General features: G+C 39.7%; 1 protein-coding gene across 1 annotated transcript in view; it reads right to left on the reverse strand.

Moving 5' to 3' along the window:
* Nucleotides 1–26,168, reverse strand: part of gpc6a (glypican 6a) — a 166,758-nt gene that overhangs the window by 22,000 nt on the left and 118,590 nt on the right. Inside the window, exons 5-6 of the mRNA XM_078257227.1 lie at nucleotides 16,302–16,432; nucleotides 13,886–14,029 (exon numbers count right to left, since the gene is read on the reverse strand). Of these exons, the coding sequence (XP_078113353.1) occupies nucleotides 13,886–14,029; nucleotides 16,302–16,432 (275 nt within the window). The remainder of the gene's footprint in view (nucleotides 1–13,885; nucleotides 14,030–16,301; nucleotides 16,433–26,168) is intronic.

Raw genomic sequence — 26,168 nt, forward strand, 5'->3', positions numbered from 1 at the left:
CATGCAGCGCTCTTGTAGTGTAAGATTTGTAAAGACAAGTTTCCAGAAGAGTGAGCAGCAAAAGCCTAGAAGAGCTTGCTAAAAAACAGGCAAATTAAAAGTACCAAACAACAAAACATTACCATGGTTTATACCAGCATATCTCCCTGCAGCATGATCCATACTGTGGACATTTTCCAAACATCTGTATAACACAATATGTGTCTAGCCCTCTTTTTTCAGCAGAAAGAGCACACTGACACAGAGTACTGTAAGTTGGTTTTCCTTTCAAGCTATATTGTAGCTCGAATTATGTGCCTTTGTTAAAGATTGGAGCATTAAAATCCCCAATAACCATGAGGAACATTTTACTGCTTAATGCATCAGTTGGTCTTAATATAGCAGAGCATGAAAGTACTAAAAAGAAGACTGTTTAATGTGAACTCTGAGGAAGTGAAGCAAGCGGGGGAAGGCATGGATGAAATGATAATCAAAGTGATGAAGCTGCCTTTAGACTGAAAAGTTAGAAGGTGGCCACATTGATCTGTTGTGTCTGTCCACATACATTAATTCTAATTCAGACACACCTCAGTTGAGCGAGCACGGCTGATTATACATCAGTCTCTGTCAGATTTCCATCTCTTTTGACAGACAGAATCACCTCTGGACAGACGGATTCATCGCCCTGTATTAAGCCATGGAGGTGAAAACTGTGACAACCCAGTTCACACCATCCCATTATTTTAACCTAATCTTTAATAGGTGTCAAATAAAATTGTTTAAATAGCCCAGCAAAGTGTTGGAAGCACTGTAGGTTCACCAGCTCAATTATTTATTGAATTTACACTGAACAGCCAATTCTTTATTGGAAGATTGCATGAAAAAGCCTTGACAGCAAGTTTTCCTCGCTTCTATGGCCACCAGAACCACCTAACAGTCAGAAAACCTCTGTCCAATTTGTTACAATGTGGTTGTGTTTATGAAGCTGGGGCATGACATCAATCTCTGGCTCTTACTTCTCTCAAACAAAAGGCTATAAGTTTACATCCCTATCTGAAACAGTTGTGGGCATCTTAATAACAGTCAAAGTACAAAGTACACCGTTACTATGCAGACAAAAACAGCATATCGAGCAAAAAAAAAAAGAGCATCAATAGATTAGAAATTAATTTAGTAGAAGGTATAATGTTACAAACAACCTGTCTTACTCACAGTTATCATGAGTACCAACTTCTAAGGTGGCAGTTTTCCATTGTCCAACAGCCATAGTCATTTTATTCAAAAATGTAGTCAACTTATGACACCACACAGTATATAATTAACCCCCCCCAGATCTTTGTCAGCACAATGTGATATAGAGTCTAGAAACCCCAACAGGACTCACACCCCGTGGTTGTTACTGCTACAAAAACATTAGCTCAGCATGCCCAGTATACTGAATTAGCATGCCAGGGCGATTTACTGGTCTTAACACTTGTTCTTTTCCCACCTGCTGATTTATACAGAAGTTGTGGCTATTAAAGAGAAAATCTGAAGAGAACCGATCTGCAGTACATGTCAGTAGAGCTATGATTGGATCCATTTTACCGCATGACTCATGGATTCAACCAATTTGGCCGTGTTACTATCGGTCATAATTGGCAGTTGTGTCTGCACTGGGCGGAGTGATTTCTCAATGACTGATTACTCTGGCAGGAAGAAACTTTCTTGTGGGAATAGAGATTCCTACTCCCATTCAGAAGCTGAGGGATGTTCAGCTTTGGGTTTCTTTCCATGCATTCAAATTCACAGTGTGTTTCCCGAAATCTCCATAACACCCTTTAGTCCTCTCAGTATAGTGTAGCTGCTATAACTAATGCACGCTAAAATATACATAGGTGGTGCCCATCAACACTGGATTACGTTGATTGATTGAAGAAATAAAACAATGATCGTTTATTTGACACTTCCTGGGAAAAATGGTTGTTGCCGGATTGTTTCTTGGCCCTGGCGCTCTGCTAAAACAACGTCAAATGGAGCGTGGAGAAAGGCCTGGCCACTGCTAATGACTGATTTACTTTCTTTCCAACTGCATCCACATTTCAACAGTGCTGAACAACAAACAACCCATTAGAGAGGCTCAAAATATTTAGAAATCGGTGAAATGGATTCTCCTCAGGATATCCATCATGTTTTTTTCTGCGAGCATTTGTGTAATGGAGAAATTCACAGTAATGTCTTGTCAGCAAAGGTAGTTGAAGCTGACAGAGAACAGTAATTTATGTCAGATTTGTGCCATCAGACATCTGCCTATGATTTGCAAAATAAATGGAGAATAGAAATTTTGATGTACACCCAAGGAACGGACTTCTTCTCAACACCCTCGGAATATAAATGTGACTGCAGAAGACGTGGTGGATGATATGCTCCAATACTATACTGCCGACGATTCTTCAATTTAAGACCTGATGAAACGTAATGCCAACTTCACGCCATATAATGGAAGATCATTCAAATCATGAAAAAATATGATTTGTCATCATTAAGCGCTCTTATGCTATGAAACTGAAAATACAAACATAAATAGAATATAAAAAATAAAATATGTGCATTAGGAGGTATTACAATTAGTTCCATCATGTCCATTAGGCTTGAGTGCTGTCAATCTGACAATTGTGATTTCCATTGGATCAGAGTACAGTCACTTGGCTGCCTGTTCTGAAAATTTTCCCAGCTCACATGACCAATTAATGTTTCCATGATGACTATCCAAAATTCTGATACCAAGGAACCAGCACTGGAATTGTTTTTTGAAAAAGTGGTAGACTGAGCCTATAGACAATGTGTATTGTATTTGGATATACAATTTGTTTTATATTGTGTGTTGTTCTATCCTATCTTATATTTCCTATATGTCTAAGCAGATTTTCTATGCTGTATTCTGATAAAATGCCCCTAAATGTTTTTCCTCGCAGAGGTGATCAGCACATCTAGATAATGCCGTCAAATGTGCATTTGCATGTTGGATGTGTTTACATTCACAGACCCTCCAACGGTGGAGCAACGCCAATACAGACAGCGTCCTCGTCTTATACACAACTCTCTATCCGGAACCCAAGGGCAATGTCATTAGTTTTTCAGGTATTTGGTCATGAACCAAGGAACTGGAAAGATGGAACTAGATGAAAAGTCAGTGGCTCACACTGCTGTTAAGACATCTTACTTTAAGCTTCAAATGTCAACCTTGAAATCGTGCTAAAGAAAAAGTCAGGGGATCACCAAAGTCAGTTGGCTTTATTCCCTGTGAAATATGAATGTCTGTACAACATTTCATGGAAATCCATCCAAAAGTTGTTGAGAAATTTCAGTCTGAACAAAAGTGCTAGGCCACTCGACAATACAATTCCTAGAGCTGTGCCACTAGCATGGCTAAAGATTTAACAAAATATGAGCTGAGCCACAATACTGTACAATGTAACAGTTAGTTCGTAGTGCAGTAATGTTAAGTTTTCAGATTTAGCAGTGGGTTTGTAGCTGACATTAAAATTTCCATTTTGTTTTAATTAAACATCACAGCTTCTGTGGGCTGCCATTAATTTAATGATTTTTTTTTCAACAAGTTAGTACACAACAAAACAATACAATATATGCACACAAAGTCAGTGCTATAGAACAGCCCTCTCTGACTCTAAGAGAAGCTTTTCTTTGAATTAGAGGGAGAAGGTCATTCAATCCCGGTGATGAATCAGCACCACAGCAAGACAGATTTCTCTGTAAACACTGTAGGGCCATACCATTAATATACATTAAACAGTATCATACAGATTAATTAGGATTCAGTTGTATGGGGGAATAGTCCAGTAATCTTACCTACATTCAAAATCACAGACAAAGCTAAATATACCCAGCCAATCATAAAACAAAGCACATATAATACCATACCTCGTTGTTTTAACCTGTACTACTATTTGTATTTATTTAACGTACATTTTTGTCAATGAAGCAAAGAAAAATCTAACATAAGTCAGCTACATGACTCTTTATAATAAACCCACCAGCTTTAAATCATTTTGCAGTGAGCTGGAAAAGGAAGAGGATTAGTTCTAATCTGATCTAATTCAGTTCTGATCTGAGGTTCAGATGACTAGGATGTTAGAGATACATTAGCACAAATCACCCGTAAACAGACCAAGACTGAAACATGCTGCAAATTGATTTGAGAGGAAAACACTTGAGAAAATATATAAGGAGTAATGATGACTGAGACTTTACAGTCATCATAAACCTCAAGGCTCATGGCTATCACAGTCATATTTACTAAACATTTTGCTCCTTGTTTCTATGCCTGAAGCCAATGTTTTTATCAAAACTAGCAGATCTCTGACAATCACGCCATTGAACTGAACCTTTTGACCTTTCCTTCACTCACAGAATGTGCGCAAAAGTGTCACTAATTGTGTAATGATCTGCTGCCTTAGCAAACCAGACCCTAATGACATGCAGACCGTGAGTGTAACACAGAAATGTTGCCCTATGATTTTATGTACATACATCTTGCTTTCTGTGTCCAAGGTTTGAAGACTTTAGGAAGAAGCTAATAAATACATGTATAATCACAATATGTCTCCTGTACAGTCATAGTATCATCATGCTACTGTACCAAGCATTTTCATTGTACATGTGTAGTTGTATATGTAACAAAAGAAATGTTGACCTTGAAGATACACAACAGGCAGTGACAAGCATCTTGTTCTTTGTTCAGGGAAGATGTTGACAATGTATTGTATCCCTTCTTATAAAAAAAAATAAAAAAAAAAATATTTGTGACACAATTGGATCTTGTCATTAGTAAATATGAATTATTGAGTGAGCACTAGTATGGATTTAGGAAAAATAGAACTCCTACCTCTGCAGTAGGAGGTGGTAGAAGAAATGATAAAGGCAGTTGAATATGATGAGTGTCCTATTGGTATTTATACTGACCTAGAGAAGGCTTTTGATAGTATAGATCACAGCCAATTATAGATTATTGAGTAGAATTAAGTATGTGATAAAAGGTATAGCTTACTCTTAAACACTACTTGTAAAATAGATTTGATAGAAATGTGTAACTCACTTTTGGTTTTCAAAAGAATGGTTTGTAAAGCTGTGAATGCTTTTTATTTTTATTCTTTCTGGAGGGTACAATAAATGATAAGAATGTAGGATAGGCATATATAAACTTTATGCTTCTGCCTGTACCTTTTCAGTCATGTGTACTAGATTGTATATTGTTTGACTGACTATATAAACTACTACTAGTATTGTTGTGTGTTATTATATTCTTAAATAATTTATATCGCACTTATGTCAAAAGAAACTGATTGCTGGCATATTGTTTAATAGATCAACTGAGTACTGCAAAAGGCCTTCATATTAGAATTCAAGATTAAAATGATTAAAGATATGATTAAACTAGTCATAAAGCCTGCTCAACAAAATCCTTCAGATCCTCCTTATCTATCTATAAATTGCAGGAATGTGTGTGTGTCTGTCTGTCTGTCTGTGTGTTATGTGCATATCTCTTGAACTGTTAGTCCGATGGATTTCAAACTTTTGCCAAGTTTGATGTTGTTTGGATTAGAAATGCAAAATATATCATTAAATATATAGGTAAAAGAAGCACACATTGGTTTTTGCCGCTCTAGCCACTGGCCACTTCTCCTCTCACACTGTGGACCAGAGACAGAGAGCAGCGGAGCTTTGGCAGCTAAAATGTGACGTACACCTCAGACCCACAAAAATGTGCAAAGTTGCACTACTTTGGACTGTCTTTGACTTTGAATAAACAAATGACAATTCCCAAATTTAAGGACGCTTCAGAATCCCACACATGCAAAGCACAACCAGCTACAGACAACAAGTGGCAGACAGAGCGTGATGCAGGCTATCTATATTATAAAGCGAGACGTATCTGTATGTATGTGTGTCTGTGTTTGGGGGGGAAGGTAACCTGCACATCACACGCAGACGCCACATGCAGAACGCTTTAGAACAGCGGGGGGACTCTTTTCCTGCTATTGTATTAAATTGCTGTGAGCTGGCAGAACATAACGTAATCTCTGAGATTATTCCTTCAGAGCGCTGTGCAATGCAAGAAAATCTCAGAGTTGAACCGGGCAGACACATCAGACTCACCCTGGGTCGGGTTAATTAAGTCTACTGCTAACTTAAAACACTAATAACATTACTGTTGCCAAAATACCCCCGTGAATCAAATCCCCTACTTCGCTGTTAACTGTCAAGCCACTAAATCTGTATGGAAATGAACACGTCCTCTGCTGAAGTGTTACGTTCATTAACGATCATATGAAACAACATCTCTGTCTCTCTCTCTCTCTCTCTGCGGGCGCAAACACGCAGTCCGGTTCTGGTGGGTGATGAACGCAGATAGGTACTGATTAGCTCTCATAACGGGCCAGTTGGGTAGCACACTGCCATGAGTCCGTGAGGCTAATGTCTGATTACTCCACATTTTCATTGTGATATTTAGGGCCTGAGCGCTGACAGCGGCGAAGGCCCTATTGAAACTGAAGGCAATTAAGGAAATTAATTGCCTTTTTGAGAGGCTCAACATATAATTAAGGGTTTCGGGAATAGGCGCACAGCAATGGCCCGCTAGCACCCCCTACAAAATTAAAAAAATGTATTCCCTGCAGTACGTTTAATGTAGACTCACGAAACTTGGTACACATATGTAGCATGTCAACACGTACAAAAAAGCTCATTGGAGCCATACCCTAAACCCAACAGGAAGTCCGCCATTTTGAATTGAATGTTCGAAATTAGTGCGATTTTGGCCATTTCCACGTCGTACTTTAACGAACTCCTCCTAGAGATTTCATCTGATCAACTTCAAATTTGGTCTGTGCCATCCTAAGACCTTAAAGATGAAAAGTTATTAAAAGAAAAACTTTTCATCACAGGGCGTGGCCGTGGCGGGGCGGCCATTTTGTGCGTTTCGCCATCGAAACAGGAAGTGGGTGTAACTCAAGTGTACATTGTCCAATTGGCTCGGAACTTTTCATGATTCATAAGACTCTAACTCTGAGGACATTTACCGGACAAAATTGACTCAAACTCATAGCGCCCCCTAGTGGCAACAGGAAGTAGGCCTAAAAGTCAAGGTGCTATACTTTAACGAACTCCTCCTAGAGATTTCATCCGATGGACTTCAAATTTGGTCTGTACCATCTCAACACCTTACAGATAAAAAGTTATTAAAAGAAAAACTTATCATCAAACAGTGTGGGCGTGGCGTGGTGGCCATTTTGAGTGTTTAGCGATGAATGAGAAAGTGGCTCTAACTACAGTGTACATTGTCATATCTGCTTGAAATTTCCCACAATCAACAAGAGTCCAGGCCTGAGGACATATAAAGGCAAATATTGACTTTTGGTCATAGCGCCCCCCGCTGGCAACAGGAAATCAGCCTTATATGACAAACATCATACGATTTACATGAAACTTAGAATGTGTGGTCTACATGTGATACTGAGCCGCCCCCTATACTTTAACCACATCCACTTACTCCGGCCACACCGCCAGTCTTGTGTGAGGTCTCATTGAACTCAGCAGAGAGTTCCTTCTTCATTGGACATGGTTTGGCCTACCCCTTATGCTTAAGCCACGCCCCTTTCATAAATGCTGACCCATCTAAGGTAGAGTCTTTTGTGAGGTATCACTGAACTCAGCAGAGAGTTCCTTTTTAGTTGGAGACGGTTTGACCCGCCCCCTATGCTTTAACCACGCCCCCTTTTATAACTGATGACCCGTTTGATGTAGACTGTGTGAGGTATCATTGAACTCAACAGAGAGTTCCGTTTTCATTGGTCATGGTTTGGCCCGCCCCCTATGCTCTAGCCACGCCCCCTTTCACAGCTAATGAACTGTATGACGTAGAGTCTTGTGTGAGGTATCACTGAACTCAGCATGGAGTTCCCTTTTCATTGGTGACAATTTGCAGTGTCTGAGTGCCGCGCAAAAGCACGGTCGCAAGGAGCGGCGTCTGCCAGTAACCCTGAAGCGTGCAGAGGCGCGAGAGCCCGTCCAACGCTGCCTGCAGCTTTATTTGTGATTACATTCTGAATCTGCAGCGTTATCTGTCAGGTAAAAAGAGTAGTACAATGTCTTCCTCTGATGTAGAAGAAGCCTACACTGTAAGTCAGTAGTAGGCTATACAGCGGAGTTGCATATTAAGTGGTTTGGGGTCCTTCTGTAAGTAATTTTGGGGTACAATTTGGTTTTGAAGAATTCTACAAGCAGCAATACCACAGGCCAAGCAATCGGCCCGTTCCAAACAAGCACATTTTCAACGGGCACTACACTAGTTATTGGTAATCAACAAAAATTCATGCACAAAATCAAGCAAAGACTAGAGAGCATACTCTTTCTTTCTCTACATCACAACTGGTGCACAAGCTTATCCCAGCATGCACTGGGAAAAAAGTATGGAAACCAATCTTTGCTAGGTCATCAACACGCATGGGTTGGCAAGGGTTAACACTAGAGATGCACCGATAGACTGGCCGGTGACCGGAATTGGCCGGTTTTCACATGCTCGGCCATGACCGGCGACCGGCAGGTCAGTCTGACATATGCCGATTTCATGCCGGTCAATGCTACAATTAACTGACAACATAAGTTATATACGAGTTACAGTTCAGTTCAGCACAGTCTCTTTTTCCTTTCTCTCAACTTTTCCGCCGTGTGCCGCACGTACCCGCTTGCGGTGTGAAGCGCGTGTCCGCGCTATTCTCACACATGTAGGGAACCTCGTGAATTAACCTGCAACATGTCAGCTGTGTGTGCAGAAGATAACAAGTTTGCAATATGCAACACCTGCAAGGAAAGAGTAGGGCGTGGAGGGACGACACCAAAAACCAAAATCACATTTTTTTTGTTGGATATTGGATGTGAAAAGAAAGAAATGGTTCACATTTGCACTTTAGATGTGTGTGAATTTTATATAGTTCTATTTTATAGTGATCCATTATCTGTTCAATTTTTTTTCTATGTTCTGTGCAAAATGTTCTATTAAAGAAAAGACAGAAAATAAATATTTGTGTGTGCTGTAAAGTAGTTAGAAAAAATGAAATCGGAATCGGCTAAAATCGGTATCGGCTGGCCTAACTAAAAAAAAATCGGAAATCGGAATCGGCCTAGAAAGTTGTAATTGGTGCATCTCTAGTTAACACGCATATCATGTTACAGCTATGGGCAAATTATTTGAAGTGCTCAATCAACCTGGGTTGCATGTCTTTTAATAGTAGGAAAACCCTGAGGGAACCCTAAAGAAATATGTGAAATTCAAACAGTAGTAACAATGTCAGAGATTCAAACTAACAACCGTCTCACTGTTAGGCAATAACAGCCGTAACCACTAAACCACTTTTGCTGCAAAGATAGATTATTTTAGACAAAACAAGAAATGGACAAAAAAATAATAAATACTGACCTCCCTAGACTATAAAACACCCAAAATAATTCAATCAAAGTAAATAAACAGCCATGTCACAAACAAGCAATCAATATCAACTTTGAATAATGTAAAGAAGCCAAGCTCAATAGGCAGTTTGATTAAAACACCACAAGACAGATCACTTGGTGAAAGTAAGAGGATGAATGGTAGGCTTACACTGTGTTGCATTGTCCTCCACACAACCCTCTGGGAGCAGCAGAGAAATGAAGAAGAAAGAGATTTAATTGGACATCGGAAAAATGGAGAGACTGAGAGAAAGAATCGGAGCAAAAGAATGTCTATTAGTTAGTGAAGTAAAAAGTTAACTGATAGATGGTGCAGCTGAATATTCCATCCACCAGCCTCCTCTCACTATGAAATGTAGTACCTCAAACCATTTTATTCCTGATAAATTTTCTACTGTGAAATCATTTTAAAAATCTGCTGCCATCAAATCTGATCAGTGCAAAGATCAGGACCTACATACAGACATCAGCGCTACAAGGGGAATTAGTCTTATAACAGTAGTTTTTTTTCAACAAGCCTTGTATGTAATGATCTGCTGTTTGAACAACTACATTTTAAAAGGATCAGGGGTCTCATTTATAAACGTGGCATATGCACAAAACGGGGCTGAAAATGTGCAAACACCACTTCCCACGCAAAGGTTGTGATTTATAAAAAACAAACTTGACGGGAGAATGCGCGGTCCTCCACGCAAACTCTGACCCATGCGTACGCACATTTTGGAGACAAAATAGGAATTGGCGACGCAGATGGTGAGGTGGTGAACTGAAGTCAGACTGCAGAAAGTAAATGTGGGAATAACAATTACTCGTAATATTTTCCAAGTATTGATGCCTCATGCACATTTTTTCACTCCATATCATCCACGTTACCATGAAGATTAAATCCAGCAGTGTTATTTGCGCTTGTACTGAGTGATAATTGTTCCATAAACACCTCCAACTCAAATCTTAAATAAAAATTCGTTCTTAATGTTTAATCGGCGCTGTCTCGCTGTCACATTGTCCGCTACGGAGCGCAGGAGGAGGAGATGGCCTGACTGGAATACAGGATAGCATCAAATACCCTAAATACTGCGGTGAACCTGTGCGTAATGCTGCATGATGGCACTGCTGGCCCTGCAGGAGGACTACGCTAATGGAAGAATCAGGAGAAAAAGCGACTTCAGGGACCATGACGATGACTGGCTAATATGCCGATTTAGATTTTCTAAAGCTGAGCTCTTGGATCTATGTACTGAATTTGGTCCAGTAGAGAGGGCAACGCGCTGGAACCGTGCCATCCCGGTCCAAATACAGGTACTCGCCACTCTGGGGGAAACCGGCTGTTTCCAGAGGGAAATGTCAGACAGCTAAGTGTTTTTTTTTAAATTTAACTTTATCACTAAGGCTTGTTTGGATGTAAGATATTTCTGTTAAATCTTATTATATACGTCTGGTACATCGAAGCTGTCCCCGAGTGCCGTAATGCCTGCCGTTTTGGACATATTATTAATACATGTAGTTATAGATCAGGTTTCCCTACACTGTGCAAGAACAGGCCGAAATTATAATTCAATTTGCAGCAATTCCTGAATGTCTGAGAAGTTTTTTGCTTTTTCTCCGCCAGTCATCATGATTCGGTGTAACAACTGCCAGTGTCATTCATATACTGATCAGCATTCACAAGGTGCTTTGCATTGACTATTTATGGTTAAAAATGGGCGTGTACAGGGCGGCATGAGAGGCTGATTCATGTACGCACACTTGAGGGTAATCTGTGATTTATAAAGGGAACATTGCTTACAGGTGTGCGTACACACGGTTTTATAAATCTGACTTTTTTTGGGCGTACGCCATTTTGGGCTTTTGGGCGTATGTACACTTATAGTAAGGATCCTACGCACAGTTTTATAAATGAGACCCCTGGTGATTCACACAATTATTGTAGTTCACTTAACATGTTTATTTTTTTACAATTACAACTAGAATGGATGACACATTACACTCTGCAGCCTTTAATCTGCTTCTCTGCTCCTGCATATTTTCCATTTTAATCCTATCAAACAACTTGTACAGCAGAAGATTATCAACTGTGCCTTTTATTTAAAAGGACATAATGTTAAATGGATTTGCCAATTGAACAGAGGATTACATAAAGAAGCATTTATTAAATTGGTTGGTCAAAGTACAAATTAGTGACATAAAAATATGGTTTAATAATATCCAATCCATGGCCTTACATGTAGTAATTATTCCACTGAAATGTCTTTCAGTTTAATTCATTCAATTTACATTAATCTTGTACAACATAACACATTTGTTAAAGAGAAAAATCGATTAAGGGTTTTCTAGACACCATGTTGTGTTATTATTAGAAGGACTAACACTGTATCATACTGCTTTAATTATCAGTCCACCTTTTGACATTCAAATGTATGACAATAATGCAGATTGACATGGGAAAAAAATTGAATATTTTACTCCTTTTACAATTACATTATGATGCATTTAAAATGTGATATTTATTATGCCCTTGTGAGCACCTAGAGACATCACAGCAGCATACATGTTGTAGCAAAGCAGGAAAAGATGCACAGCTGTAGGCTACAGAGATCAGAGTTTTGGGTTGTAGGGCCTGATTTAACACCTTGTCAACTTGAATGGATCTTTTATAGCCTCAATTAATGTCTTAGGATTTGTCATCATCCTGAACTTTGGTGGGTGGATGTTGAATCTGTTTTAGCTTCCTCAACACTGATTCTGGGAGCAGTATAAATTCTTGGATAGGGTACAGGTCACACTTTTTGTGATATTGTACATTTTGTAATCGGTTCTAATGGCTCTTTTCCTGCAGCAATACACACTGAGGAATATATCCAAAACAATATGTCAGAGTAGGTTAGTGCAAAGCATGTTCTTTCTGCAACCTCTGGCACTGAGAGTGTAAGAAACTGAAGTATGTTTACTCTAATCACAGCGTTGTGTAATTCACACAGAACCTGGGGTCTACATGGACTACATGAACATGGATATATAATTACTTTTCTTTGAATCTTTTAGGGCCTCTATTTGTTTTCTGGTCTGTGTGTTAACAGTTTTTGAGAGTCCAACTTCAAGTACATTGAAGTTGGCCATTGGTTAACACACTTCTGGGTAGCTGGGCTTGTAAAAAACAGAGTGAGGAAGGAAGAGCGTTCAGCATCATTTTGTGGTAGAATATAGATGTCTTCAATAAAACCATCATGAATTGGCTGCTTCAGACTTAATTAGGCTTCAAAATGAAAGCCCAACGATTATAGAGTTATTTTAGGAGTTTTGGTCCTGGTATGGCGACTTCGTCAAATCTGTTTGTCCACACTGGGAGCTCAGAGTCCCATATCCGGCTGTCGACACAGGGAGCTCCCAGTCCCGGCAGCGAATTTGAGTTTTCTGAAATGGCGAAGGCATGTCCCGCCCTACTCTGCCTTACTCTTCCTCTGATTGGCTTACCCTGGTATTCTTACCCTAACCCTAACCAATCTCACTACTCCTGCCTAATTCTAACCAAACCAACAAATGAAGGCAAGTACTAGCCAATCAAAGGCAGAGTAGGGTGGGTCATGCCTTCGCCATCCTAGGAAATGCAAAACGGTTAACAGAGCTTTCAGTGAACACGGCCGGACGGGACCAAACACAGCCTCTGAGACTTACAGAGGAGGCCAGTTTGACGACAGGGAATACAGTACCAAGATGGTTTTCTTTCCAGGTTTTGCTACTGGCTCCCGGGCCTGAGTCTAACAGAGGTAACTAGCTAACAGCTAGCTGTTACTTAAGCAACAAGTAGCCTAAAGCTAACACTATCTGTCCTAAACTCAGTTATTTACCTCCGTACTATATTAACTGTCATCAAACTGGACTTATAACATTGAATGACCTATTAATGACCAAGTCCAAATTGTTTCACTTTACTTGAGGTGAAGGAAAATATTCACGACACAATTATAATGGTCTCATGACAGACAAAGTCAAAACCAACCACTTATGACAGTTTAATGTGATGTCAACACATAAACCTAAATAGTTTCCTTAAGTTTGATAATTAGGCCTGCTTTGACATATATAAACCAGGTTATGTTGTCTGGCTTAATGTCAAGTTGTCATAACAAAGAGATTGTCTCTGACAATGTCAAGTTGTCATAACACAAACATCTCAAACAATGCAAACAGTGTCATCATTTTCCGAATGACACTTATACTATACTAGTCATAAACAGTTATAAAGACTCCTTCTTGTTCATGACATGTGTCATCTCAGTCTTACGCACACCCCTTCAAGTAAAGTGTTAACCCTATTTTTTCTATTTCATTTAACCATTCATTTATTTCTTCATTAACCTTCCAATCACAGTTTACAATATTCTTATCTCATGTCTGTACATACCAGTCTATCCAGGCTTGTTCCAGCTGCGGTAGTTGGCCTCTCTTCAGGGGTGTAGGGTCTGAAGCGAGCACTGAACACATCTGAGATGCCACGCGCAGACCTGCCTATTCCTGATGGCTTTGGCTGGCCACACCCTTGAAAAACCTAAAATAAACATAGAATGAACAGAGGAAGATACAATTACCACAGAGAGGGGGCAAACACAAGACAAAATCGAAAGAGGATACAGACTGGTGTTTAGTATTTACAGCATCTTTAGGAAATTGTCTGATTTTGCAACATTAACACAATATTTCTTAATTATTGTGAGATGTGAGCTTCTCATTGCAGTGCTTAATAGTACTGAATAGAAACAAGGTTATCTGCAGTCCGAAGCCGCATGGACTCTACACTGAGCCAAGGATAAGTCTATTTCTTTGTAGAATACACATCCAATTTGATCCCACAAAAGTTGTAGTTTGCTTACACCACTGACATTTTTCCCTTCAAAAGCTTTTGTCAATTTGCTCACAGCACAATTTCTGGTCTGTGATTTGAGATAGAAAACTATATAGAGCCAGCCTGGAACCAATGCTGTCTATCAGTGCCCGACTCTCCTTTTACAGGAAGTGCCATATTGCTGGCAAAAAAAGAACATTATTAACCCTTGATATGCTGTTACTCACATGCAATTGAAAGCTATTGTTACAGTACCACATAGTGGCTTCAAAATGAAATAAAAATCTCATATATTTTACGAAGATTTCTAGGTCAAAACCTTTTTTAGCTCAGACTGCAACCAATTTATCACAAAGATATATGTAAATGAGTTTTGAGTTAGTGTATAAACCTGAACACTATTAGTTAGTATTTGGTTTTAATGTGGCCAATAACATATCTTATTATATGTCATAGACCAATGGTATTCTGATTTGCAACCATGACAATTTTGGCTTTGGATGTCTTAATTTTCTTTAACACTCTACTCTTGGACAAACACTGCTTTTACACAAAGAAAGTGATTTAACTCTCCTAAAATATAAACTCAAGTGTTGTTGTTAATAGCGAGACAGAAATAGAAGTTAAATTAATATTGTGGGAACCTTACACTAATCAATGTGTAGTTCATAGAGGTTCATTGTGAGAATAGATGTCTTCAGACGGCTGTCAGGACAAGAGGCTGTCTTTTCTCTAATATTTATCAATTCTTCACAATGATTACAATTCTGTGATCCTTTACATCAAGCAAACATTAACAACATTACAAGCAAACTGATTTTCAACAGGTCTGTGCAGCAGAATGAAAGTACATATGGTTAAAATGTGACTGTGGGGGAAAGACTGTAATCTCAAAGCAATCTGTCTGCTAAGTACAACCTTGTAGGGAAGAGGCGTCAAGTGCATAGACAACGGGTAAAGTTGTAAATTGCAGCCCTCTTGATATGAAAAAGAATGTGACATTTAGTTCCCACTGACTTTTGTAACTCTGGCATGAAGATAGGCCAGACTACACCAAAGGGTCTGAATAAAAAGTTGAACTGAAAAGCCTGCCTTTTGACAAAAAAGACAATGACATACTATTCTGTGTGTGATAATATCCTGAATGTGCTGCTTGAAATTCAAAACTCTTCCAAAGACTGATTAGCAATTTGAAGTCTAAAGAGGAAATTAGTTTCTTCTCTTACATGTTAAACAGTCTCCTAAAATCACCTTTATATACCACTAAATGACTAAAAGACCAGTATCCCCGTCATGCATCCCAGGTGTGCTTAGGTTTGGACTCCACTTTGATTAAAGTTACGGCTAGATTTTTTGTTAAATATCGAAAAAGTAAACCCACCCTGTATCAGGCTATGACATAGTTTGTGATATAGCATTAAATAAAAGTTAAAATAAAAAAGTAAAATAAAATGGCCAAGGAGGGATGATAAAACCCAACAAATATTTATAAATGTTTTAATATAAAAGAAAGCTTCAAAATATGCTTAAGATGTAGTCTGATCTCAATGGGCATAGAGTAGTACAGTCTGGTGCTCAAACAGCAAAGGGTCAGGCCCAATGATCTAAGGGGAATTTTCACCCACACCATGAGAATTAAGATGGATAAATAAATTTGCAATAATTAGAATTTACTAAATTGAAGTAGACTCAAAAACCCACTTATTATGCTCACTGTTTACTGTTACATTACCTGTTTGTTTTCCTTTCCTTTCTTTTTCTATTCACATTTTGTATTGTCTCATTGTAATTGTCCTGTCAATTGTTTGTACATTTCTATGTTATCTGTTTTGCACTTATTTATAAAATACGACCTTACAAAAAATAAAATTAAGTATAAATTAGTTAATGTATACAATGTTTTCAATGTAAAGATAAATCATTTTTAGAGCAAAACACATCATAGCATGGTGAACAAAGCTCATTCAGAAGACAGTACCTTGGCTGACACGTGCACGCTGTTGCTCTGCATGGTCATGATGGCCTCAGAGATCTTGATGTCAACTGGCTCTATAACTGCTTCAATGTTGAAGGGTCCCTCCAGTCTGGCTGCCACCAGTAACATAGCATCTGTCATAACACAGAGGACACAGGTCAGCTCAGAGATAATAAACACTCACACAGACATTTTACTTCTGTTTACCCACACACGTCAATATGTTCACATCATCTCTGAGCATTAACAAAACGCAGTGCAAAACCCTCAGGGTGCTTTGCTCCATCATGTGTCTATGACATGGGTCTAACTAGGAGAACAAAGAAAGGGTCCCTTCTCCAAATGTGTTGACTGCCAATAATCACAAACACAAAAGGAACCTGCCAGTACCTGCATATGAACAAACACACACACACACACACACACACACACACACACACACACACACACACACAGTGTAAGAAAGACATCTCTAGAGCAACTCTTGTGTTTGTAAGAGGATGTGTGACATCAAGTGGAAATTAAATTTTAGTGTGCTACGCCTACAAATAGCTTATACATAAAACACATCATTGACTTGCATGCATGCTAATGACTCCAGTTAGACAGACAGCGACAACACTTCAGATTTATTTATTTATTTGCATTTGTATTTTCTAAATTGTGAAAGCATATCAATGAATGCATAAATCATGACTACGTATCATGCTTGTTATTACTTTTTAATTACATATCTCGGTGCTTAACTTAGTCCTTTTTGTCAAACATGAATTCGATAAGGCACCAAAAGCAATCAAATCCTTTGCTTTATTGTTAAGCATCACTTAGAAACATCTGATGGCAAGTAATGAAATCAGGTACATACAGTACTTCTTACATCACTTTAAATCAGGGGTGCTGTGTAGTATATATAGTAAAGTCTACTCCAAGGTGCTGGAAAGGAGGGTTCGGCCGATAGTCGAACCTCGGGTTGAAGAGGAACAATGCGGATTCTGTCCTGGTCGTGGAACAACGGACCAGATCTTTACTCTTGCAAGGATCCTGGAGGAAGCCTGGGAGTATGCCCAACCAGTCTACATGTGTTTTGTGGATCTGGAGAAGGCGTATGACCGGGTGCCCCGGGAGATACTGTGGGAGGTGCTGCGGGAGTACGGGGTGAGGGGGTCCCTTCTCAGGGCCATCCAATCTCTGTACGACCAAAGTGAGAGCTGTGTCCGGGTTCTCGGCAGTAAGTCGGACTTGTTTCAGGTGAGGGTTGGCCTCCCCCAGGGCTGCGCTTTGTCACCAATCCTGTTTGTAGTATTTATGGACAGGATATCGAGGTGTAGTCGGGGTGGAGAGGGGTTGCAGTTTGGTGGGCTGGGGATCTCATCGCTGCTCTTTGCAGATGATGTGGTCCTGATGGCATCATTGGCCTGTGACCTTCAGCACTCACTGGATCGGTTCACAGCCGAGTGTGAAGTGGCTGGGATGAGGATCAGCACCTCTAAATCTGAGGCCATGGTTCTCAGCAGGAAACCGATAGAGTGCCTACTCCAGGTAGGGAATGAGTCCTTACCCCAAGTGAAGGAGTTTAAATACCTTGGGGTCTTGTTCGCGAGTGAGGGGAAAATGGAGCGGGAAATTGGTCAGTGAATCGGCGCAGCGGGGCTGGTATTACATTTAATTTATCGCACCGTTGTGACGAAAAGAGAGCTGAGCCAGAAGGCAAAGCTCTCAATCTACCGGTCAGTTTTCGTTCCTACCCTCACCTATGGTCATGAAGGCTGGGTCATAACCGAAAGAACAAGATCCAGGTTACAAGCGGCCAAAATGGGTTTCCTCAGGAGGGTGGCTGGCATCTCCCTTAGAGATAGGGTGAGAAGCACAGTCATCCGTGAGGAGCTCAGAGTAGAGCCGCTGCTCCTTCGCGTCAAAAGGAGCCAGTTGAGGTGGTTCGGGCATCTGGTAAGGATGCCTCCTGGGTGCCTCCCTAGGGAGGTGTTCCAGGCACGTCCAGCTGGGAGGAGGCCTCGGGGAAGACATAGGACTAGGTGGAGGGAATTATATCTCCAACCTGGTATGGGAACGCCTCGGGATCGCCCAGTCTGAGCTGGTTAATGTGGCTCGGGAAAGGGAAGTTTGGGGTCCCCTGCTGGAGCTGCTCCTGCCGAGACCCGATACCGGATAATCGGACGAAGATGGATGGATGGATGGATGGCGCCGTATATGGGGGAAAAGTTAGGACAATTCCAAGGGCCCATGACTGACAGGGGCCCCAGAAAATAGGTAAAAACTAATATAAAATTATTAAACCATCACCAGTATATATATTTCAAATATAATAATAAAATTAATGATCTCTTTGTTTTTACTTGTTTTTGGCAGTAAAAGTTAAATATCCCCATTAACCAAAAAGTAAACATCCATATTGACCGACCACACCCCTGTATCTGCATGAAATGGTTTGGTCCTGCCTCAGCGCACTCAGTGATGGTGTTTAGTTGCAGTCAGCAGATCTGCCAGAACTACAGTGACCACAATGTTGCCAAGTAACGTTAAATCAAAATCTGGTTTTCAAAAAAAGAAAGAGAGAAAAGAGTGAGAGAAAAGACAAAGGAAAGGGTGTCAAACTGTAACCCAGTTTTTCGCCAAGAAAGGTGGGTAGCCTATAGTTGGCTTAATGTCCATAGTGAAATATGCTAGCTAGCTACAGACTAGTGTTAGCGTACATTTAATCACCATTTAATCAGTGCAGGGAAACGTTTAGCAAGATATTCATATTAAATCATTGTCCCTGCCCCTTTTAGCAGACTTAACAACAGATGAGTCAGCAGCACCCCAGTCTCCCCCTAACTGTGCCCCTCCCTGTCCCAATTGAAGAAGGTGAGCAACATTGTGTTCAATGACATGCCAGTTAGCATAATTGCAGGGAGTCTGTGGGGATTTCTCTGTCTCTCTTGCTCTTTTTACCATTACAAAAAAGAAAATGAAATATTTATTAATGACAGAAATTCAAACACATTAATAACAAAAAACAACTACTACTGTCTGTACTGGATGCTGGACAGTTGGAAAGTTGGAAAAGAGTGAGTAGCTTACCTGAGTCTGCATGTAAGATACAGACAATATTAACTGTATTGAACTACAAGAAGCAAGACAGTTGCAAGCCTTTAATTAGAGTTATGTAAAGCTTTTGATGGGACAGTTAGGTCCTAGAGAAGTGGTGACAACAGCTGCGCAGAGGGGGCCCAATTAGATTTTTTTGTCATGGGGCCCAAAATTCCTGCCACGCCCCTGCATTAAATCATCGGTTTGGAAATAGGTACATTAACAACCAAACCAAAAAAACAAACAGGGACCATGACCTTTTCTGCTGTGCATGAATCAATACCCAAAACAGATTGCCCACTGAACTGCCACAGTTTCATAAAAATAGTGGGAAATTAATATGATCGTACAAAGGAATAGGAAACAAAGAAAAAGGCTGGAAATATTTTACATCTCTGCAATTGCACAGGAATATGATAATTCTGTTCATACCGTCAAACACATATATCGATATTGATCAATTGATTCATTTAATCACGCAAAATAGTACCCTTTTTTATAGCAGTTAAACTTGCTTGTGATGGTGAGTAGCCTTTAAAAGAGGGGTAAACATTCTTCGTTGTCAAGGTAACCTATGGAGAAACACTAATTTCCAAGTGCATTAGCTATTGTTATGCTATGGAAATTATACGTGTCAGAAATTACATGTAATCATTGTGAAAGGTAGAGTATACTATGAAACCTGATAAATTATTTCTGTTGTATATACTCACAGATATATTTCTATACTTCGATAATTGTGTGACGATTGTGTACAAACCTTTAATTTTCAGAGGAATGCACGGATCATGACTATTTGTGTCAGTCTTTGGGTGAAAGGTTTGAACATCAAAAATTGTCAATGAATGCTCTGGATTTATGTTAAATTTTTTTGGTTTCATCCCTGGTGTGTTAAGGCCTTCAATAATGTTTTTGTAGGTGAGTATTTTCAGCTGTGGATTTGTTACACTAGTGTATTTACAGCAGCAAGATGGTGTATGTGGGATCAAATCAAAATAAACTTCAGTGCCAAGGTTCATCATAAAGAAGAAATGTATCAGCCAGTGCAACAATAACAATGGAAGTCTATGGTACAAAGGTTACACATAAAATACTTGTTAATAGGATCAATTCATTGTTGGTTTTGGTCTTTTCGTGACATTTGTTGATAATAAGAAAACTATAGTAAAATATCACAAGTATCTGTTGCTGACTTATCACTGTTGAAGTTTCATTGTTTCAGCACAGTTCACAATTTCAAATCATCGCCAGTGACCTGTAAGAAAATGTGGGACTTTGGAAGCACTGCTAAGCACTTCCAACAAAATCAGGACAATAAGTCCTTATACAAACAACAAAACAGATCATTTGTCAGCGATCCCTAACAGCATGACTCATGAGTGTATTCTGATCTGCCACCCTGTGGTTCAGGTATGATTATGTTTAGGTAACTGAAACTACTTGGTTATGGTTAAATGATTGCTATTGTGTCACAACTAAACCACTATTGAGTGACTGTCCGTAGGAGATGGAATACTTAAGTGTTAAAGCTGCAAAGCTTTGTACTGCAGTGACTGTTGTACAGAACTTTTGCCTTACTTAAGTCTGTTTTTACATTGTGTATTGTAGCCTGGTGTGGAAAAGTTTACTTGTTTAGTGAGAAAAGCTTAGGAGTAAAAATGACAAATAAGATCATTTGGGCAATTCCTGTCTAGCTCTCATAATTACAGTCTAACAGGCCAGCACTGAGGAAAGCCAATACCTTTCAAGACTGTCCTGACCAGCCCTCGCAAAATGAGTTTGAGCTCCTGCCCTCAGGCCAGCATTTTAGAGTGCCTGTCATGAGAACCAAGGAACATAAAGTCTGCCTCCTCTTAGTGGCTATTGACAGGGCAGGATATTAAGCTCACCTGCTTGACTGAATGGAGCGATTTAGAGGACAGGTGAGTACAGAGGAGATCCATTTAAAGAGAGGTGAATTTAAAACATAAAGATTAATACTCAAACCTGGTATTGCCAATTAACATTGCATGCACTTATATTAATATCCAGGGGTCCGGTCTCAGCCAAGCAGAATTGTGCAATTATTCAATGCAACCCAGCTTCATCAAAAAAGAGGTATATACAGTGGGGAGAACAAGTATTTAATACACTGCCGATTTTGCAGGTTTTCCCACTTACAAAGCATGTAGAAGTCTGTAATTTTTATCATAGGTACTCTTCAACTGTGAGTGACAGAATCTAAAACAAAAATCCAGAAAATCACATTGTATGATTTTTAAGTAATTAATTTGCATTTTATTGCATGACATAAGTATTTGATACATCAGAAAAGCAGAACTTAATATTTGGTACAGAAACCTGTGTTTGCAATTACAGAGATCATACGTTTCTGTAGTTCTTGACCAGTTTTGCACACACTGCAGCAGGGATTTTGGCCCACTCCTCCATACAGACCTTCTCCAGATCCTTCAGGTTTCGAGGCTGTCGCTGGGCAATATGGACTTTCAACTCCCTCCAAAGATTTTCTATTGGGTTCAGGTCTGGAGACTGGCTAGACCACTCCAGGACCTTGAGATGCTTCTTACGGAGCCACTCCTTAGTTGCCCTGGCTGTGTGTTTCGGGTCGTTGTCATGCTGGAAGACCCAGCCACAACCCATCTTCAATGCTCTTACTGAGGGAAGGAGGTTGTTGGCCAAGATCTTGCGATACATGGCCCCATCCATCCTCCCCTCAATACGGTGCAGTCGTCCTGTCCCCTTTGCAGAAAAGCATCCCCAAAGAATGATGTTTCCACCTCCATGCTTCATGGTTGGGATGGTGTTCTTGGGGTTGTACTCATCCTTCTTCTTCCTCCAAACACGGCGAGTGGAGATTAGACCAAAAAGCTCTATTTTTGTCTCATCAGACCACATGACCTTCTCCCATTCCTCCTCTGGATCATCCAGATGGTCACTGGCAAACTTCAGACGGGCCTGGACATGCGCTGGCTTGAGCAGGGGGACCTTGCGTGCACTGCAGGATTTTAATCCATGACGGCATAGTGTGTTACTAATGGTTTTCTTTAAGACTGTGGTCCCAGCTCTCTTCAGGTCATTGACCAGGTCCTGCCATGTAGTTCTGGGCTGATCACTCACCTTCCTCATGATCATTGATGCCCCACGAGGTGAGATCTTGCATGGAGCCCCAGACTGAGGGAGATTGACCGTCATCTTGAACTTCTTCCATTTTCTAATAATTGCGCCAACAGTTGTTGCCTTCTCACCAAGCTGCTTGCCTATTGTCCTGTAGCCCATCCCAGCCTTGTGCAGGTCTACAATTTTATCCCTGATGTCCTTACAAAGCTCTCTGGTCTTGGCCATTGTGGAGAGGTTGGAGTCTGTTTGATTGAGTGTGTGGACAGGTGTCTTTTATACAGGTAATGAGTTCAAACAGGTGCAGTTAATACAGGTAATGAGTGGAGAACAGGAGGGCTTCTTAAAGAAAAACTAACAGGTCTGTGAGAGCTGGAATTCTTACTGGTTGATAGGTGATCAAATACTTATGTCATGCAATAAAATGCAAATTAATTATTTAAAAATCATACAATGTGATTCTCTGGATTTTTGTTTTGGATTCCGTCTCTCACAGTTGAAGTGTACCTATGATAAAAATTACAGACTTCTACATGCTTTGTAAGTGGGAAAACCTGCAAAATCGGCAGTGTATCAAATACTTGTTCTCCCCACTGTATATATATATATATTAGGGGTAATTTAGTTCGTCTTTGCAGAGAACAGAGATGCTGTATTTTCTGTTTTATAGCTGATTGTCTTATTTTGTTTACAAGTTACAGATGGAGTCTGGAGATGATTTGGGGTACTTATTGTTTACATCTTACTTTACACACTTCAGGCTGTTGCAGCTAGCTCAGGGGAGAGACTGTATGACACTAGGTGGTACAGCCTGAGACATCAGTGTTTCCCACACATAGACTAATGTGTGGCGGTGCGCCTCACTATCAACACCGGCCGCCGCACATTGCGTTTCGTTATAATTTTTTTTAAACGCTATTTAAAACACGTTCTTCTGCATTTCCTTTCCCTGCTCTACACATACATACATACATATTTAAACCAACACATCCTCATAACTACACGATAGAATAGGTCACATTCCTATGACTCCCAAACAGACATATATGTATATCTATATATATTCATATATATATATATATTTCCTGCTGCACGGTGGCCGTTTCTATCACGTGACTGTAACACCTGACCGCGATGTGACCATTCTATTAAATGTAATGGCTGCCGTTTCAAACACATAGTTAACGTTGTGAAACAGAACTAGTTAAGTTGGGGAAACAAAAATACTTAGGGTTAGAAAATCATCAGGGGTTGGCCTAAAATGAGTCATGTAAAACTACTAAAACAAGGATGTAACTGCGTCATGTTCTAAGGTCCAACATCCATCTAATTTTGATGGAAAAATTATGTATCCTCTTACTGAATAATTCCCACACTTAAAACCAAGGATCCTTGTGAACGAAACGTCAACTCTTTTTCAGAAATGTCAACTCTTTTTAAATAAACTAATGTAGAGGTGATAAGTGTGTGCAGGAATTTACTTTTTTTCTTTGGAATTGGATCTTTGCAGGAATTGATTCCCTGCACCACAAAGGTGACAAAGCAAGTGTATGGGTTTATTTTTGTTCCTTTAATTCCAAGCAAAACTTCTCAAGTATCAAACAAAAATCACTAACTCAAGCAAAAACAATTTCATCTCAATGGTAAAACCTAAAACTTGTCGTAAACTAATGGACATTTATTTGTTTGATATTATGTCCTTTTGTTTACAGTTCCCTCTGCTTCTTTCTCAATGATCAGTCTTTCCCTTTCTCCATCACATGTGCGGTTGTGCTCCCAGCTTTCTCGTTTGCGCTTCCAAACTTTTTGTGGGCGGGTCTTACAGGGGTGCGTCCCCATTGGCTAATGAGTTTTTGGAGTATGTTTGAGTGACAGCTCAGGGCCTGCCTGTCCTGACGTTTCAGTGCAGCTAACGTTAGAGACTCTGGAGGACACACAAACCACTCTACAAAGCGGATTCCTACAAGATTGATAAAGTGTAAGTATTGATCATATACAGTATATTGTCTGTCATGTACGTTGCTAGCATGGTTAAGATCTGTTTGTTGTTTCGTTGTGTTAAGTTACTAGTAAAGCTGTGTGTGTTAGCATTTAATGTTAGCTAACTGCTAACGTTATTTAGCTATAACAAATGCTAGCCAATCCAAGTAACGTTGGCTTACTGTATTGTTACTGAGCAAATTTGCCATGGGAATCATGTAGGCTTAGTAAGGCCTTAGTCAGTGGAGCTGTATTAATTATCGTCTTCTCTCTGTAGAACAATGAAACATTGTGGGACCTGCAGGACCCGAGCAGACCTACGATATTGCCACAGGTAGGTCAGTATATGGTTTAAATCATTGAGAAAGAAGCAGAGGGAACTGTAAACAAAAAGACATATCAAACAAATAAAAGTCCATTAGTTTACGACTACACAAATGTTTTGTTTGCAAGTTTTTTTTACCTTTGAGATGACAATTATTTTGCTTTAATGTTGTGTGTGTTGCCTTCTACTCATACTGTTACTGATTAGCCAAAGACAAAGAGAGGTGTGCATCATCTGTCCTTGTTTATTATATCTCACAATTCAGTTTATTTCATTTTTTCCACAGGTAGGCTATATAAAAACATGTAAGAAAATACAAAGACTTTTGAACAACACCTGAAACCTGAAACGACTCTCCCAGAACCTGTCAACTAAACTTGCCAAACCCCCAAACAAACCCAAATCTGGCAGTCTGATAACAGCTTAGTATGTACAGCACTTCAGCATCTTGCACAAAAACACATATTATATTAACTTTTTTTTTTAGGTTGTGTATGTTATAAAGCAGGCCTGTTCTTTTACGGGATACTGAGTGAATCGAGCAACAGATAGACCCCACTCTTCTGTCTGTTAGTGGCTGTACCTTTGAAGAGCACTCCTGTTTGTTTACTCTGGAATCTCAAATTGGGCATGATGCTTGGTTAGATTTCCATCAGAAGCTGGCTGGAGGTCACTGTGTGGGCCAACCTGAGTCCTGTGAAGTCTTCAGCAGCCTATGTTTAGCAGAGTACTGCTCTAATGCTACCGCAGAAAAAGCCTCAGTGGAATACAGTGAGAGGGAAATTGGCAGCAATTCTGTTACTCATTCTATAAAAGACTCAAAGATCTAAATGATATCCTCAGCTGAGTTCTGACAACCTATTTTTCATATAGCTTAATGAATATTTGATGGATTGCGAGTTTGAGTCAGCCATATGAATTGCTAGGAGGAATTGTTACTTCTACATGCTTAAATAACTTCTGAAATTATGTTACATACGGGAACACTTTTTTATAAAAAACGGGCTGTTGATGAAAAGCAACTTAAAGATTAATCTGTTCAAACCATAAATCATTAGGAGGGTAAAGAAAAGCACATATTATAGTGCACAGGCTGTGCTGTTTTTCATACCAGCTATACTACCAGCTTTTATTAATTTGGTCACCAAGTGTCTTAAACTTTACATTGGTCCTGGACAATGTTTGTTAGTTTTTTAAGCAGGAGATGGAGATGGGAGGTTAGTTCCATATTTATATGGGATAGTGTCTAGTTGAATCAACACTCAAACATGACCAACACATTGTTTGAAGGAACAAAGTCTCATGATTCTATTTGTGGAAAGCATTTTAAGATTCCGAATTCCACTTCTGACTTGTATGTA

This window comes from Sander vitreus, chromosome 1, assembly GCF_031162955.1.
Source record: "Sander vitreus isolate 19-12246 chromosome 1, sanVit1, whole genome shotgun sequence".
Classification (NCBI taxonomy): domain Eukaryota; kingdom Metazoa; phylum Chordata; class Actinopteri; order Perciformes; family Percidae; genus Sander; species Sander vitreus.